This window comes from Salmo salar, chromosome ssa02 (genome assembly GCF_905237065.1).
Source record: "Salmo salar chromosome ssa02, Ssal_v3.1, whole genome shotgun sequence".
Lineage (NCBI taxonomy): Eukaryota > Metazoa > Chordata > Actinopteri > Salmoniformes > Salmonidae > Salmo > Salmo salar.
Window position 1 is genome coordinate 25,480,784 of NC_059443.1, and position 18,718 is coordinate 25,499,501.

The window sequence follows — 18,718 nt, forward strand, 5'->3', positions numbered from 1 at the left end:
CAGAAAAACGCATGTAAAAAATGTTATAAAATGATTAGCATTTTAACGAGGGAAATAAGTATTTGACCCCTTCTCAATCAGAAAGGAGGTGTACCTGAGTTGGAGGTGTACCTGTGGATGTATTTCAAGGCCTGCCTTCAAACTCAGTGCCTCTTTGCTTGACATCATGGGAAAATCAAAAGAAATCAGCCTCAGAGAAAGAATTGTAGACCTCCACAAGTCTGGTTCATCCTTGGGAGCATTTCCCAAACGCCTGAAAGTACCACGTTCATCTGTACAAACAATAGTACGCAAGTATAAACACCATGGGGACCACGCTGCCGTCATACCGCTCAGGAAGGAGATGCATTCTGTCTCCTAGAGATAAACGTACTTTGGTGCGAAAAGTGAAAATCAATCACAGCAAAGGACCTTGTGAAGATGCTGGAGGAAACGGATCCAAAAGCATCTATATCCACAGTAAAACGAGTCCTATATCGACATAACCTGAAAGGCCGCTCAGCAAGGAAGAAGCCACTGCTCCAAAACCACCATAAAAAAGCCAGACTACGGTTTGCAACTGCACATGTGTCACGCCCTGACCAGCTGAGGGTGTAGTTGTGTAGTATTTTGGTCAGGACGTGCCAGAAGATGTCTGTGTATGTTTGTTCTGGGTGTTGTGTTTCTATGCTGGTCTGTGTGGCTCCCGATCAGGGACAGCTGGTTATCGTTGTTCCTGATTGGGAGTCATATATTTAGGAGTATGTTTGTCACTTGGGTTTGTGGGTGGTTGTGTTAACACTGCTATGATTTTGTAAGTAGCCTGTTAGCCTGTCTGGAGTCATTTGTTTTCTGTGTATACTTTGCTCTAAAATATTAAAAAGATGAGTATCCACATTCCTGCTGCGGTTTGGTCAATTCAACACGGCAATAATTATGACAACATGGGGACAAAGATTGTACTTTTTGGAGAAATGTCTTCGGGTCTGATGAAACAAAAATAGAACTGTTTGGCCATAATGACCATTGTTATGTTTGGAGGAAAAAGGGGGAGGCTTGCAAGCCGAAGAACACCATCCCAACCGTGAAGCACGGGGGTGGCAGCATCATGTTGTGGGGGTGGTATGCTGCAGGAGGGACTGGTGCACTTCACAAAATAGATGGCATAATGAGGATGGGAAATTATGTGGATATATAGAAGCAACATCTCAAGACATCAGTCAGGAAGTTAAAGCTTGGTCGCAAATGGGTCTTTGTAATGGACAATGACCCAAGCATACTTCCAAAGTTTGGCGAAATGGCTTAAGGACAACAAAGTCAAGGTATTGGAGTGGCCATCACAAAGCCCTGACCTCAATCCTATAGAAAATGTGTGGGCAGAACTGAAAAAGCGTGTGCGAGCAAGGAGGCCTACAAATCTGACTCAGTTACACCAGCTCTGTCAGGAGGAATAGGCCAAAATTCACCCAACTTATTGTGGAAAGCTTGTGGAAGGCTACCCGAAACGTTTGACCCAAGTTAAACAATTTAAAGGCAATGCTACCAAATACTAATTGAGCGTGTGTAAACTTCTGACCCATTGGGAATGTGATGAAAAAAATAAAAGCTGAAATAAAACATTCTCTCTAGTATTATTCTGACATTTCACATTCATAAAATAAAGTGGGGATTCTAACTGACCTAAGACATGGAATTTGTACTAAGATTAAATGTCAGGAATTGTGAAAAACTGAGTTTAAATGGATTTGGCTAAGGTGTATGTAAACTTCCGACTTCAACTGTATATGATTAATGTCAGAAAAGTTCTAAAATGTATCGCAGATAAGTATCTTTTTCTCTTTCTCTCCATGTCGTTGTGTAAAAAGCCAGCATATTGTAAAAGTCTGCTAGGGACCTTTGTCTCATGTATTAAGTGTGTATGTTATCCTGTTATTATTTAGTTAGCTAGTAAATAGAAATTACACCAATTTGTGTAGTACTGGAGTACGGCTGGGGTTGTTGCAGATGCATGAGGTTACAACTGTTCAGAATGATGATATGATGAGGTAATGATTAATAAGAGGACTGTTTATCGTTGAAATATATGTATACCTTATAGGTGTTCAATTCACAAGATGGTAACTCTTTAAACAACCTCTTCCATGGTGGCCCAAATCCTAATGAGTTAATTGTTACATGATTAATTTAATTGGGTAACAATTAAACATAGTTAGCAGATTAAATAAGTCAGCAGATTAAATAAATAAGTAATTAGATTAATGAAACAAGTTCCCCATCGAAGACCCAGCAAGCAAGCTCAACTGCAACTGCAGGGCCCAGAAATGTAGATGCTTCCTCAACTAGGGGCAGGACGTGGGACTGCCACAGTCCCTGCAGCGGGAGCAAGGCGCTAGGGGAGGGGTAAGAGAGCAGAGGCAACATGGGAAGACAACAGAGGTTAATAGGCTCTGGGGGAGGAGAAAATACAGGAGAAGATGAGCCACTACGAAGAGACTGGGAGAGGAACCAGGGCCAGGAGATGGGGACCAAGAGGGAAGAGGAGCACCACACAGGGACATGCATCCATAAGCTCACATTGGCTCCTGACCGATATGCACTTGCCAGAGGTTGGGCAAGTTCACCATAGGAGAGAGCGGAAGTAGCTACCGCTATAGCGTGGGTTTTTTCTTGAGAACAGGAAACTGAACGCTGCAGACAACTTGTGATTATGCTGGTTCTATGTTGCATGAAGGTATTTCCATTATGTATAACGTCAATCCCTTTATGTTGAAATATAAGGGTGGACCTGATAAGCTAGACTTGGAGAGATTCCTTATCTTTTTTTGTCAGGAGGCAGGATTTTTTTTTATTCGACACCCATAATCATGTTGGCTCCATCCTTTCTAGTCGATCCCTTAGCTATATCTCTATCTTTACTTGATCCTTTAATCATTGTTTTATTTATTTTAAATTATATTTCACAGTGCTCATCACGCGTCAGGTTGTACATATTTGCTTTCCGTTGACTGTTAAGAGAACCATGGTGCTAGATATGATGGGCCGTAGACGTTTTGGCTCCTAGGTCAGAGACCCTGCTAATAATACCTATTTTTCTATCCATTCTCCACTCCCCTCTCACACAGACCAGGGAAGGGACCTCCATTATGTTCAGTTAAACGGTTAGATAACGGTTAGTGTCACCCTTAAAGAGTTTGCTGCAGCTAAATCATATCTTTAAGAACTTTCCCTTCAACATTTTTGTATGTAGCAAACACTACCCAATCCAAGAGTGACGAGTTTAGCTGGAAACCTCAGTGCGTCTTTTTTTATTTTAAAATATATTTTGTTACTATCATGACAAATGCTGATTACCTTTTTGCAATAATATTAGGCCTACTTCTTTGCTACAGTTGCACGTCTTTAGTGAACTAACAAAATCCAGACTCCATATTTCTCAACATTCAGTGGAGTTAACAAAGTACTGACTTCTCTCTGACATTCTCTGCAATCCACAAAGGGTGGAACACTGTCCATGTTACACCACTAAGAGATGTGTTATAAACTCTGTATATACCTGACTGTGTGGACTGACAGCACCCCTGTGCACTGGAGATGTCAAGCATAGCGTTAGGCCAGTATTGTATGTTGCTCAGTAGGATGGCTTGAAGAGAGAATCAAATCTTGGTCTAAAACCCAGATAGGGAGAGAATGCACTCAGCACATTAACGTTTGCTGTCATACAACGCTGTCAGTCAGTTCAGTCAGACATATTAGGACATCAAATGTGCACACGGTTGTTCACATCTTTACAATAAGAGATTGCTTGAGCTCTAGAATAGTTGTATTTATTCAAGTTTCTGTTCAGATTTTGGACTGGTGAAACTAGCTGTGCTTTGTATAAATGGTGGTCTAGTGGAAAATCTTCCTCCCCTCGTTTCCTCTTTTTGTTTACTTTGTTACTTCTTTCTCTTATTTGAACCTTGATGTTTGAGGACAGTTGTGTATTACATTTCAGCCTTTACACAAGACATTGTTCTAAAGCACGTATTTTTGAATTGTTTTTGATTGTATTTCTTTGTTCTGGTAGAATTTTCATGGAGAAAGTACAGCAGGCCTTAGTATTGGCCGGACTTAAAAACAGGAGAATATCAAACATGCGAGTCCACGCTATTCTTCGCATTTGCGTGCTACAGATAATATTCTAAAGGAAATGAGCACTGTCCTTTTGGAATTTATTACCCAGTAAGGAAAAGCTTAAGCCCACCAGCCTGCGCGACCAATCAGTGAGATGGAGCCTGTATTCCCATGTGTCAATCATCTAACACCCTTAGAGTTTGCCAATAACAAGATGAATCTGTTTTTCAGGGTTACGGCTATCCTTAACCATGCTTCCTTTTCCGCTTAAAACCAGATGTGGGAACACCGCTCAGAGCAGAAAGCCCACTCCACTCCACACCCCAACCTCTTGCCAGGATTCTACCTCAGTTGTTCTGACAGAAAGAATACTAATGCAAAAAAGAGGATGATGACAATATAATAAGAGTAACTTGGTTTTAATGTCCTGCAGAGCTGGCATGTGTGTTCGATGAAACATGCAAAGCACTAGTTGGAAACCTGAAGTTACCATGACGATCTCTCCCAGAAAACTGTATGTTCTATATGTAAGGGTTATTAAGTATAACAAAAGTGTAAAAGACATAAAACAAGAAAATGTGTGAACTTGTCTTCACCTTGTAAAAATAAACCCTGAGTTAGTAAATAATTGTATACATAGTTCTAAACCCATTTAATTTTTCTATGCAATTTTATTTGCCAAAAATCAGACTTGGTCATTCGAAAAGAGAATTAAACAACAAATAAATGCTGATATGTCATTTATATAACATGCAATGTATAAATAAAGCAATATAATTGGTTGGTGATAAAATCCTGGTGATAATACATTTGACATAAGATGATAATGATTAGTTAGCAATGATTGTGTAAGGGCAAGGTTGGGAATTTGGCCTGGACACCGGGTTAAACATCCTTGCTTTAAGTGATAAGTGCCATGTTATCGAAGATAAATATCTGATTTGAACCTTAATGCAAAGGAGCAGTGTTCCCAATCACTGCCTTGGGACTTCGGTGTCCCCCAGGAAAACATGCCTTCTACTGGCCCTCCGGTTATAATGTTCTAGAAGGCATTTCTGTCAAAAAACGCATTTTGATTTAAAAAAATGGCCTCTCCTGTGAAGTCGTGACTTGCGACATACGCCTAGTTTCCCGAAACTAGTCACATATCTGTGAGTTGGCAGGAGGTAGAGACTCGCAGTTGTATCTGGATGGAGAAATCTTTTCCGGACCCAACACGGAACACACCCAGACTAGAACACCTTAAGCAAGCTGAGCTTGGTGAGCACCGCCACTGCGTCGTTCCGGTCCATCTCTCTCAGCAACCTGGCCAGGTGTCCTACAGTCCACTCTGGGTGCTTGGTGGTGACCCCCTCCAGCACGGCCCTCAAGGGGCTCTTGCTCTCCCTCAGGGAGTAGGTGTAGGTAATCCAGGTGGCGGGGAATGAGCAGCGAGATGCTAGGTGGCTGGTGTTCTTCACCCCAGGCCTCTCCGGGTCCAGCAGGATCACAAGCTCCTCTAGAACATCCAGGTTGTCCAGAACCGTCTGCAGTGGTGCAGACTGGAGGTCAGGACCTGGTGAGACGAGGGGAAATATCACTAAAGGTGAGTGACGTGTCTGTAATGCTGACTTGTGTCAATCCAGAGCCAAATACGTAAATCAAGTATTAATGGGTCGTTCCACGAAATGAGTCCCTTTTGGGTAGTGTAACTGTGTGGTGAAAAGCCTGATTTCACCTCATTTTAACATTCTGTCATGAAGAGCATATGGTCAACTTAATCAAAAACACGATTTCCCATCTCAAGAGGTTAAATAAAATAATGACTATATTAAGTGCCAAATAAAGTAACAGGGTTGACTAACATGGTTGATGATTTTTGACAGGGTGAATGGAAGCTTGTGTGCAACCGGGAGGGGCAAATGAATGTAAATTGTTGGGTAACAGGCTTGACGTGTTCTGCTTGACCCACTCAGTTTTCCACCACAAAACACCAGAAAATTGACAGTAGAACCAGCTCACCTGCTTTTACACTATGATTTGACTATTAGATGTTCAATGTTTCTTTTGAAACAATTATTTAAAAAGGAACAGTTAAACGTCTTTTCAGTCTTCATTGAATTATCCGTGTGGTCTACATTAAAGGGCACTTCATTTAATATAACAGGCTTTTAAAATTAAATATGGGGCACAATTTCTACTTAAAATATAAAAGATACACAAAAGGGACCCATTTCGTTGAACCAGCCAAATGTCATTGGAGATTTGTGCTGAAATTCAAGTTGCGCGCTAAAGCCTTTTTGCAACTTATGGAAGAGTAGTGATGTAGAGGTACTAGTAATACCAATGAATAACAGACTGGTAGTAGGTCTTAGTAATAGCACTTGATAACTCACTCAAAATGTCCTCTAGGCTCCTGGTCTCTGACTGTAGCAGAGCAACATCTTCATTGACAGCTGCTGTTGTCTTACTGCTCCGTGACCATTGGTGGGTATTTTGCTTATCTGTGTCAAACCACAACCCTTCAAACATAGGACAGGAAATAAGTGCTTTTTACACAGAGTAAGGTAAGTGGAAGAGTTAAAGCGGTTTTAAGCAAACGTGTCAAACCAGTTGGTCTGCGTTAATTAAGCATGACAGTTTGACATGTTTTAATCTCCCTAGTGCTCATCACCCTGCTCACCTCTGAAGCAAAAAGCTCTTGATCTTCTCCTTCTCTTCTTAATATAGATGAATAAGAGAAATGCAAGTGCAGAGAAAACCAAGATGACAGTAAGCACTATCCCTGAAAGAACACAGGAGTGTGACAATGAGCAGTTAGACATGTTCAGCAGTATCCTAACAAAGCAGTTTAGTCATCTTTTTGAATGGTGAAGGACTGGTATTATCAAACTCAGTACCTTTTAAATGACTTCTGAAATGGCTCATATTTGGGGCTTGGGTTGGAACTTACATGCAGTTGCAGAATAATCATGTAATCCTGGATCAATGTGTATGGCTGTGGTGGGACTTGATGTTGACACTTGGACCCTTAACGTTGTTGACCGTTGAGTCTGTTGAGTCTGAAATTGATGTGAAGTCAACATATTAACTTTGTCATTCCTAATGTAATACATTAATTTTCTTTGCTCATTGCCCTATTGGGAAGACATTGACCAAAATTGAAAACATTTGTGAATAAATTGCCTCCCTAGGGCACTGGTGTTGATGTTGTTAGAGTCCACAAATTAATAACAGCCATGATACATTTGAGAGTGGTCTTCAAAGTCTACAACACAACGCTGTTAGTTAAATAGCATCATCAGCTTCATCATCATAGGTGAAACTCACCGTGGTACTCAGGGCTCCTTTCCAACACCGTGTCTGGTCCCTAGACATGGGGTTTACAGTTAAACATTTTACTCAAACAACCAAGCACCCATAGTTTCAGCACCAGATTGAAAACAAACGGCCATCCTTTCTTTTCCTGTCTAGATTTGAAGCTATCTCAGAAAGAATTTGCGCTCACCTCGCTACGCAGCATTGCGTGTCTGTCGTTGTGTTGCATTCCGACAGCTTTAGATTATTTGGAGCGCAGCGAAGACAGGGATGGCATTTCACGAAGCTCCCGTTATTGAAACTCTGGGCGGCACACGGTCGATACGGTGCTTCCGATCTTCCCCCATCATCATGCCTGCCACAGTTTGGACTAAATTCGTACCCTGGTCAAAAATGTATCATTGTTTGTAGACTACAAGTGTCCGCTGTGCACAGAAAAACATCAAAACGTAGCAACATCGAAACTTCATTTCAAATAAAGATTATCTTTGCAGCATGTCGAGCTCACCTGGTCGGATCGGATTATGTTTATGACACGGCACACATGTATTACTCAACTCATCCCAAAATGTATCCAAGTCATCAGAGCAATTATGAGAATAGTGGCTCATTTCGTTCAGAGAAGACGTAAGGAATAGACTAGGCTTTGTTAGAGCAAGCGAAACGGCAACTCTCTGTCTCGGTAATTCAGTGTTGCCAACGCCTCAGTAAGGAAAGTAGCTATTGGCTGTCCTAAAAGTTGCAAGAAGTCGCTAAATGACGTCATCGCCTAATTTCCATAATTGGCCATGTGCATGTAATTGTAATGGAGCAGTAGGAGAGAGGAATAACATCTTGGGAGAGACAAAAAGTGAGTAAAAGACACCCTAAATATGTTTAGAACTGCAAATGAACTTTCTTCTGTCGATTCTTGTTTTTTATGTCACAATTCCAATCCACCTCCTTTATCCGGGCTTGGGACCGGCAAAAGTCACCCAAAAGAGACACTCTGACGGAGTTACTTAGTTTATTTAAATTTTTTGATATATATATATATATATTTGTTTTGTTTTTTTGTTTAGGTTTTTACATTTACATCAGCCCGCTTCCCGCATGCGCAATTAATTTGCTGTTTGGACGCGGAGGGGTGAACATCTCCTGCTCTGACTGCAGCTGGGAGGGACTGCTGCGCGAGGACTGTGAGTGCTTTGGGACAGGGTTGGGGCCCACGGCAGCACCCGTTGCTCGTTGAGAAGAGTAAGAACGATACGGGCTTTCATGTCAGAGTCTCCAATAGTCTCCAATAACACCAGAAAAAGTTGCTAGATTTGTCGCTAGTCGCTTTTTTGAAAATGTGTCGCTAGAGGGTTCTGAATACTCGCTAAATACAGCGACAAAGTCGCTAAGTTGGCAACACTGCTCAGTATGTTTCGACTTTATATCGGATTCTGTCTGGACCGAAAGTGTATGGCATGTCATCCTATTTCTGTCCAGACAGCATCAGATAGACCTACATGGGCTACATATAGAGGGCGGTGTTTCTCTCGGATTCTTTCAATTTTATTCACATCAAGGGCTTTATTGGCATGGGAAACATGTTAACATTGCCAAAGCAAGTGAAGTAGATAATAAACAAGAGAAGTTCCAAAAGAATAAAGACATTTCAAATGTCACATTGTGTCTATATACAGTGTGCTAACAATGTGCAAATAGTTAAAGTACAAAAGGGAAAATAAATAAACATAAATATGGGTTGTATTTACGATGGTGTTTGTTCTTCACTGGTTTCCCTTTTCTTGTGGCAACAGGTCACAAATCTTGCTGCTGTGATGGCACACTGTGGTATTTCACCCAATAGATATGGGAGTTTATCAAAATCGGGTTTGTTTTCGAATTCTTTGTGGGTCATTGTAATCTGAGGGAAAGATGTGTCTCTAATATGGTCATACATTTGGCAGGAGGTTAGGAAGTGCAGCTCAGTTTCCACCTCATTTTGTGGGCAGTGTGCACATAGCCTGTTTTCTGTTGAGAGCCAGGTCTCTCTCAATAGCAAGGCCATGCTCACTGAGTCTGTACATTGTCAAAGCTTTCCTTATGTTTGGGTCAGTCACAATGTTCAGATATTCTAGCACTGTGTACTCTCTGTTTAGGGCCAAATAGCGTTCTAGTTTGCTCAGTTTTTTTTATTCTTTCCAATGTGTCAAGTAATTATCTTTTAGTTTTTTCATGATTTGGTTGTGTCTAATTGTGTTGCTGTCCTGGGGGTCTGTGGGGTCTGTTTGTGTTTGTGCTTTCTCTGGTGATATCGTTTCAGCACAAAGGAAGCGATGAAGTGAGAGGGCTCACTCTCACCAAAATCTGTCCAGAATAAGCCCAATTAGTTTCTATGGGAATAATATGCAGACCTAAACTTGTCGCCTGCCTTCCTGCCTTTGGAACAAAGACTCCCATTTTAAGGGCGGAGACATGAACATCTCATCATTATATACAGATCTCTGGTTTCAGCACCTTGCAAATTGTAAAGGAAAGTTGGTGGGTGAAAAGTGCACTGTTAGGATGCTGGATTGCCCTAAAGTAAATTGATGTTGCGCCAAAATTATATAATTACTCCTGTCTAAATAAAATAATTCAAATACTTCACCAGAGAGCATGATATTGCCACGGTGGATCATTTGTTTATTTTTTATCTATGGATTGCTTCAAATCACAAGTGTGTTTGGGAAGCCCCAATTTGGGTAGTGCATGTGTGGCAGTAGGTCTAGCTGCGGTGCATTCGGAAAGTATTCAGACCCCTTGACTTTTTCCACATTTTGTTTCATTACAGCCTTATTCTAAAATGGATTGAATCATTTTCCCCCCTCATCAATCTACACAAAATACCCATAATGAAAAAGCAAAAACAGGTTTTTAGAATTTTTTTGCAGGTCCCATGAAAAAATGTGTCCCCGTTTGGAAATCAAAGGCCCGTCCAACTGATTCGTTTTGCTGCCGGCCCTGGAAAAGGGTAGGAGGGTTGGATTGTGGGAGGTGGCTACATGCTAGAAGATAGAGCTCAACTACATTAGGCCTCTGCTTATTTATTAGATATGAGATACATACACAAGCAGCCCAATTCTGATCTTTTGCTCAATTATGGGCAAAAGAGCTGAGCCAATTAAGACCAATTAATAAAAAATAAAAAAAAACAGAATTGGGCTGCCTGTGTAAATGCAGTCTAAGTTATTTGTTCATCTTATTCATTAGTTAAAGGCAGTGGAGGATCCTCTGCCTCTAATGAAGGTCTCTTCAGTGAATTTCATAAAAATAAAAAAAGTGAAGCATTTAAAAGTTAAACTTTTTAGATAAAACTATACAAAATATATTCAAATGTCACTAAGTAATTGATTAAAACACACGTTTTTTCAATGAAGGTCTACAGTAGCCTCAACAGCACTCTCTGGTGTAGCACCATGGTGTAGCCAGGGGAAATCTAGTTTCCATCCTTCTCTGGGCACATTGACTTCAATACAAAACCTAGTAGGCTTGTGGGTCTCACAGCGTTCCATAGACTTACACAGTAATTATGACAACTTCCGGAGGACATCATCCAACCTAGCAGAGCTCTTGCAGCATGAACTGACATGTTGTCCACTCAATCAAAGGATCAGAGAATGAATCTAGTACTGAAAGCATAAGCTATAGCCAGCTAGCACTGCAGTGCATAAAATGTTGTGAGTAGTTGACTCAAAAAGAGAAAAACAATAGTATAACAGTTTTTAACAAATTAATTTATTCCTAAATTAAGGAGAAGCGAGAGGGAGAGAGAGCTATATTTTGTTATATTTTTTAAACTTTCACCTTCACTTAACTAGCAAATGCAGCTAGCTAGTTTAGCCTACTCAAACATCTGACTCAAACAGAGAGGGATGCTAGGTTAGCTAGCTGGCAATGGCTATCAAACACTGGAACTCTTCCAAGTCGAAGTAAGCTTTTGGTTTTATTAATTTATTGCCACCGGGGCCCGCCGATGTAGGTGCTTACTGTACACTGCACTGCATGTTTGTAGCATGTTTACTAACGCATTAGTTCTAGTAGCTATGTTAACTATGATGTTAATATGGTGACAACGATGTAGGCTGTGTGTAGCGGTTAAAATATCTTAGGGATAGGCGTCCCGTCAACGGGACAGTTGTAAATCATGCAGCGCCGTGTGTCACGATCGCAGATTTTAGAGAAACAACAAATGTCGGTACATATAAGTGTCTTATACCGGCTGAAAGCTTAAATTATTGTTAATATATCTACACTGTCCAATTTACAGTAGCTATTACTGCAAAAACATGGCATGCTATTGTTTGAGGAGAGCTCCTAACAACAAAACACTTTTTTCACCGCGATAGGTTTGATAAATTCACATCTGAAGATGAAATGTGTACTTACATTCTGAAATCTTGCTCTGATTTATCATCCCAAGGGTCCCAGAGATATCATGAAGTGTCATTTTCTTAGATAAAATCATTTTTCATATCCTAAAAATGTCCAAATAGCATGCATGATCGACTTTGCATTTCCATTCGTTCAACTTGCAAAGAAAGGAATCTGTGAAAAGCTAAGCCTAAACGTTGTTTCAACCAGTCAAATTATGTTCATATTTATTCCTCAGAGATCCTAGAACGTAACCAGACTTCACTATATCATTAGGAGTGTAGTATATCCTATAAGACACCAAATTTGGTCAGAGAGCGACGCCTTAATGGCGCGCCAATGACACGGGTGGTCTTACATTTACATTTTAGTCATTTAGCAGACACTCTTATCAAGAGCAACTTACAGTAGTGAATGCATACATTTCATTTCATGCATTTTTATTTTATTATAATTCTTTTGTACTGGCCCCCCGTGGGAATCAAACCCACAACCTTGGCGTTGCACACACCATGCTGGCATTGCAAACACCATGCTCTACCAACTGAGCCACAGGGAAGACCTTCACTTGATTGACTGTAACTTTGTCAAATAAGCACCAATCGGGGTCAAACAAAGCTAGCTACAGTTGAAGTTGGAAGTTTACATACACCTTAGCCAAATAAGTTTAAACTCAGCTTTTCACAACTCCTGACATTTAATCCTAGTAAAAATTCCCTGTCTTAGGGCAGTTAGGATCCCCACTTTATTTTAAGATTGTGAAATGTCAGAATAATAGTAGAGAGAATGATTTATTTCTTTCATCACATTCCCTGTGGGTCAGAAGTTTACATACACTCAATTAGTATTTGGTAGCATTGCCTTAAACAATTTAAACTTGGGTCAAACGATTCGGGTAGCCTATCACATGTTTCCCACAATAAGTTGGGTGAATTTTGGCCCATTCCTCCTGACAGAGCTGGTGTAACTGAATCAGGTTTGTAGGCCTCCTTGCTCGCACACGCTTTTTCAGTTCTGCCCACACATTTTCTATAGGATTGAGGTCACGGCTTTGTGATGGCCACTGCTGTTATGACTTCTGCCGAAGTCGATGCCTCTCCTTGTTCGGGCGGTGCTCGGTGGTCGACGTCACCGGTCTTCTAGCCATCATTGATCCATTTTTCATTTTCCATTGGTTTTGTCTTGTCTTCCTACACACCTGGTTCCAATCCCATTCATGACATGTGTATTTAACCCTCTGTTTCCCCTCATGTCCTTGTCAGAGATTGTTTTGTTTGTATGCTCGTGTATTATGGATTGGTGCGCGACGGATTCTTGTACCCACTTTTATTTATTATGTACTTTTTTTGGTTTTTTTTGTTTTGTTGAACGCTATTAAACTACTCCATTTATACCAAGTTCGATTCTCCTGCACCTGACTTCCCTGCCACCTACACACACGACATTACAACTCCAATACCTTGACTTTGTTGTCCTTAAAGCCATTTTGCCACAACTTTGGAAGTATGCTTGGGGTCATTGTCCATTTGGAAGACCCATTTGCGACCAAGCTTTAACTTCCTGACTGATGTCTTGAGATGTTGCTTCAATAGATCCACATAATTTTCCCCCCTCATGATGCCATCTATTTTGTGAAGTGCACCAGTCCCTCCTGCAGCAAAGCACCCCCACAACATGATGCTGCCACCCCCGTGCTTTATGGTTGGGATGGTGTTCTTCTGCTTGCAAGCATCACCCTTTTCCCTCCAAACATAACGATGGTCATTATGGCCAAACAGTTCTATTTTTGTTTCATCAGACCAGACGACATTTCTCCAAAAAGTACGATCTTTGTCCCCATGTGCAGTTGCAAACCGTAGTCTGGCTTTTTTATGGCGGTTTTGGAGCAGTGGCATCTTCCTTGCTGAGCTGCCTTTCAGGTTATGTCGATATAGGACTCATTTTACTGTGGATATAGATACTTTTGTACACGTTTCCTCCAGCATCTTCACAAGGTCCTTTGCTGTTGTTCTGGGATTGATTTGCACTTTTCGCACCAAAGTACGTTCATCTCTAGGAGACAGAACGCGTCTCCTTCCTGAGCGGTATGACAGCTGCGTGGTCCCATGGTGTGTATACTTGCGTACTATTGTTTGTGCAGATGAACGTGGTATCTTCAGGCATTTGGAAATTGCTCCTAAGGATGAAACAGACTTATGGAGGTCTACAATTTTTTTTCTGATGTCTTTGCTGATTTCTTTTGATTTTCCCATGATTTCAAGCAAAGAGGCACTGAGTTTGAAAGTAGGCCTTGAAATACATCCACAGGTACACCTCCAATTGACTCACATGATGTCAATTGGCCTATCAGAAGCTTCTAAAGCCATGACATCATTTTCTGGAATTTTCCAAGCTGTTTAAAGGCACAGTCAACTTAGTGTATGTAAACTTCTGACCCACTGGAATTGTGATACAGTGATTGATTATAAGTGAAATAATATGTCTGTAAACAGTTGTTGGAAAAAATTACTTGTGTCATGCACAAATAGATGTCCTAGCCGACTTGCCAAAACTATAGTTAGTTAACAAGAAATTTGTGAAGTGGTTGAAAAACAAGTTTTAATGTCTCCAACCTAAGTGTATGTAAACTTCCGACTTCAACTGTATATAGCCAATGAGCTGGGAGGAGTATGCTGTAACCCCGTATCTGTCGCACAATGTTTCTGCTAACCTTGTGCGACAGCTAGCCTTTTCCTTTTGGGTAAAAATTGCAAGAATATGGAGAGTTATGAAGTTATGAAACCTGGGTGTTTTACAAATGTTGAACTTACAATATGGCTACTAATACTGGAAAAGCTAAATCAAAGTCCAAGTATACAGATTTGACAATATTCTTGCAGAAAAATGTAATGTAAATGTGTCCTTCACGATTTGCCCAAATGTTGCTGGGTGACTTCACACTAAATGTCATGTAGCTTGCTCATACTTCAAGTTATCAGTCTGAATCTTTGCACATACACTGCTGCCCTCTTGTGGACACCATCGGAATGACAACCATAGAGATGGCTAGATTTGGGACCTTTCTCTTGCATTTCAAATATGGTAGTAGATTTTTTTTTTTAAACGGTTGTTTTTTTCTTTGTATTTTCTTCTACCAGATCTATTGTGTTAAATTCTCCTACATTCAATTCACATTTCCACAAACGTTAAAGTGTTTCCTTTCAATGGTACCAAAAATATGCATATCCTTGCTTCAGAGCCTGAGCTACAGGCAGTTAGATTTGGGTATGTCATTTTAGGTGAAAATTTTAAAAAGGGGGCTATCCCTAAGAAGTTTTAATAGTTATGTTATGAAGTTTTGGCTTGGAAAGTTTTTTTTACCAGGTCAGAGAAAGCTGATGGTGTTGTACACTGAAGTCCATAAGCGAAGGGAAGAAGGTGAGAGGAGGAGAGCGCCTAGATGCAAGAAGGAATTATACAACAAAGAGATCATGCTGTTTGTATGTGGCTGCTATGAAAGTGAACTGTATTTGCGTGTGACCAGGGGTGTATAAATTCCACCGATTCTGTTGAAAAACACTTCTTAAACGGAAGCAAACAGAACGAAATTGGGATAAACATACCTGAATTTGTCCAATAGAAACTCTTGTTTGCAACTGTTGGACTAATGATTACACCCTAGATCAGCTAGATACAGGCAATAGTGTGCAAAGCAGTATTGAATGTGTTAATGTCTGTCACCTTGATTACTCAGATTTCTTTTGACCTATACACCTACTGTATGTTGTAAACTTTCATTCATAGGCTAGGTTGTATCAACCTCATTATGGGTATGGAAAATATTTGAGTATCATGCACTAGCCTTAACCTATCGCTGTTACATTGAACTGGGTGAATGGAATATGAATGACAGTTATCCAATATGCTGTAATAAAAATAAGGCCATGTTCATAATTTATTTATTTTTTTATGTATAAACGTCACAGACTGCCACTGTTTAAAAGCCAAATATGTGTAACCAGACTAAAAGGATAGTATAAGCAAGTATGTCTGCCTCGACAGACAGACAGACGCATTGACCGATGGTCAATTCCTGGACTGTAGGGATGGAGTGTAGACCGACCTGGCTACCTTTACCTTGTGTTTGGAGTATCAACATTTTACTAGGCAAATTCGTATATAAATGTATTTTTTAACAGATTACATTACATTTTTTTTTCAAATTTTGTAATGTATTCCCAAATGTTGTTTGTGTTTCCTTGTGCTGAAGGAGTTAAATAATCTTTGAAAGAACAACCTCATAAATCCCCCCCAGTGAGGTATTTCGTGTCACCAAATAAAGACAAGATGCTTTCCAGGTGGACTCCATTGTTTTTCCATGTGTTTTTATGTGCACTGGTTTAGAGAAGATAAGTCGGAGCATGGACACAAAGGTGCGGACACGACAGCATGGCTGTGGGTTCAAATCCTGCATTCACCTCATATGTGCGTTAACAGTAAGTTGGTCTCTGGATAGAGCAACAGGCCCTGTTTGAGTGGACAGGTTTAGATCCACAGTCTCTCCCCCACCCTACTCTGTCTTTATCTGTCTACTAAATCCCTCTACTGCTGTAAACACTGTTCCCAGGACAACTCCAGACTGTATATCTGATCTCAGCAGTGTGTAGAGGAAATGCTAACAGAGTGGTTCTGTTGCACATGGTTTTATATGGTTATTGATTGGTGGGTTGCTGCCAGTTAGACTAGGGAGTAGTCTAGTCTAACTCTCTCTTTCTCTCTTTCTTTCTCTCTCTTGGAGGACCTGAGCCCTAGGACCATGCCTCACGACTACCTGGCTTGATGACTCCTTGCTGTCCCCAGTTCACCTGGCCGTGCTGCTGCTCCAGTTCCAACTGTTCTGCCTGCAGCTATGGAACCCTGACCTGTTCACCGGACGTGCTACCTGTCCCAGACCTGCTGTCCCAGACCTGCTGGAACCCTGACCTGTTCACCGGACATGCTACCTGTCCCAGACCTGCTGTGTTCAACTCTCTAGAGACAGCAGGAGCGGTAGAGATACTCTCAAAGATCGGCTATGAAAAAGCCAACTGACACTTACTCTTGTGTTACTGACTTGTTGCGCCCTCGACAACTACTATAATTATTATTATTTGACCATGCTGGTCATTTATGAACATTTGAACATCTTGGCCATGTGCTGTTATAATCTCCACCCGGCACAGCCAGAAGAGGACTGGCCACCTCTCATAGCCTGGTTCCTCTCTAGGTTTCTTCCTAGGTTTTGGCCTTTCTAGGGAGTTTTTCCTAGCCACTGTGCTTCTACACCTGCATTGCTTGCTGTTTGGGGTTTTAGGCTGGGTTTCTGTACAGCACTTTGAGATATCAGCTGATGTAAGAAGGGCTATATAAATACATTTGATTTGATTTAGGTACATGTTTGTAGGAAAGTACTTTATGTGATGTCCCTGACTATGCAAGTGGCAGTGACACAACTATGCAAGTGGCAGTGACACAACAAGATTTGTAAATTATTCAGGCAGGTTTTATTTTAGGTTGAAGCCTTCCAAAGAGAGTCTCTGGATCAGAAAATGCCCAAATGCAACCTCTAAAGAAAATGGAGACATTTGGCATAACTGCAGACAACAGAGATATGGGTGTCTTTCCCTTTTAATTATGGCATGTTTTGCCATATGTTAACTGTGACTGATGTGTTGAGTGAGCACTGTTGGAGTACTGTACTTAACACAGTGTTGAAGTGACCAGGGGCCTCATTTATAAACATTGCATATGCACAAAATATGCCCCAAAATAGTGCGACAGTTTTCACTCAAAAGTTGGCATTTATAAAAACTCAACTTGATGGGAGAATGTGCTTATCTTCCCGCAAACTTTAGACCATGTGTAAGCACAGTTTCTAGTGGTTGAAGTATTGCATTGCAAGAAGCCAAATGCAATAGCCTAGCCTTGTGAAATGGGGAAAATATGATGACGCTCTTATTCCTAAAAAGAACATGTATCTAAATACGCTATAATAACAAGATGAAATCATTTGCCGTTCGTGAGAACAGCGAAAATGTATGTATTTTATCTTTCCATTCTAAAATAATTAGAAATTGGCATCTATTACCTATTATTTGATTTCCATGATGTTGCAGAATAAATTCCTCAAATGCTCTGCCTGTGGTGGTTTTATACTCCTGAAAACCCTATAAGCCTACAACAAGTAAGGATAGGCTTAATCTCTTATTTAATTGTATTCACTTCACAGTAGTAAATAGATAAGCTAGTTAAAGTATTTTGCTCTATGCGATCCATTCCGAAGCACAGTTTAATAGTAGAACAGAGGTTCACCTTTTCCATTGCCATTTGTAGGCTACGTCTGTAATTTATCATTTCTCGAGTAGACAATATTTAATTTATAAACATAATACATTTATCATATTATGATATGTATTGTGTATTATTTATTCTGCAATTGTTATGATAACCATTGTATAATAAATTCCTCGCCGTTTATCGCCATGATGAGTAAATATTCCCGAAGTAACCATACAACAACTTACCATGCGTATCTCATTTAATTGGGCCTATTATATGGGCAATTATAATTTCAGGTTTTTGCTCTATGCATCGGAAGGGGAGCGCGGTTTATAACATACAGTAGAATTTAAGGAGCAGTGGTATCAAAGAGACTGGTTATTATGAACAACCTTAAGTAACAGATGCAGGTTTTGGCTCATAGTGCCCTCTTGTGGCAGAATAGGGTAATTGGTAAAATGTAGTTCAAATTATGTATAACTTTATTAAGATCAGTTGCAATTCATTGCCTTGGAGGGCTATGCAGCAGAAAGTATTCAGTAGCTTGTTTTCTAAAATTTCCAGATGCAATGACTGGACTGACTGTATTCCTCTCCCAGGTATGATGTGCCAAGCGAATATCTCCTACATAGACTTTAGTTTATCTACT

At 40.5% G+C, this 18,718-nt stretch overlaps 1 protein-coding gene across 1 annotated transcript; it reads right to left on the reverse strand.

The window, feature by feature from the left end:
- Positions 1–4,495: 4,495 nt before the first annotated feature.
- LOC106577908 (IGF-like family receptor 1) lies at positions 4,496–8,089 on the reverse strand. The gene is made up of 7 exons (XM_014156349.2): positions 7,898–8,089; positions 7,580–7,772; positions 7,402–7,441; positions 7,025–7,133; positions 6,755–6,856; positions 6,468–6,593; positions 4,496–5,647 (listed from the first exon to the last, which is right to left on the reverse strand). The coding sequence occupies exons 1-7, from the start codon at positions 7,998–8,000 to the stop codon at positions 5,325–5,327; spliced, it is 996 nt and encodes a 331-aa protein (XP_014011824.2). The 5' UTR covers positions 8,001–8,089; the 3' UTR covers positions 4,496–5,324.
- Between the last annotated feature and the right edge of the window lie 10,629 nt (positions 8,090–18,718).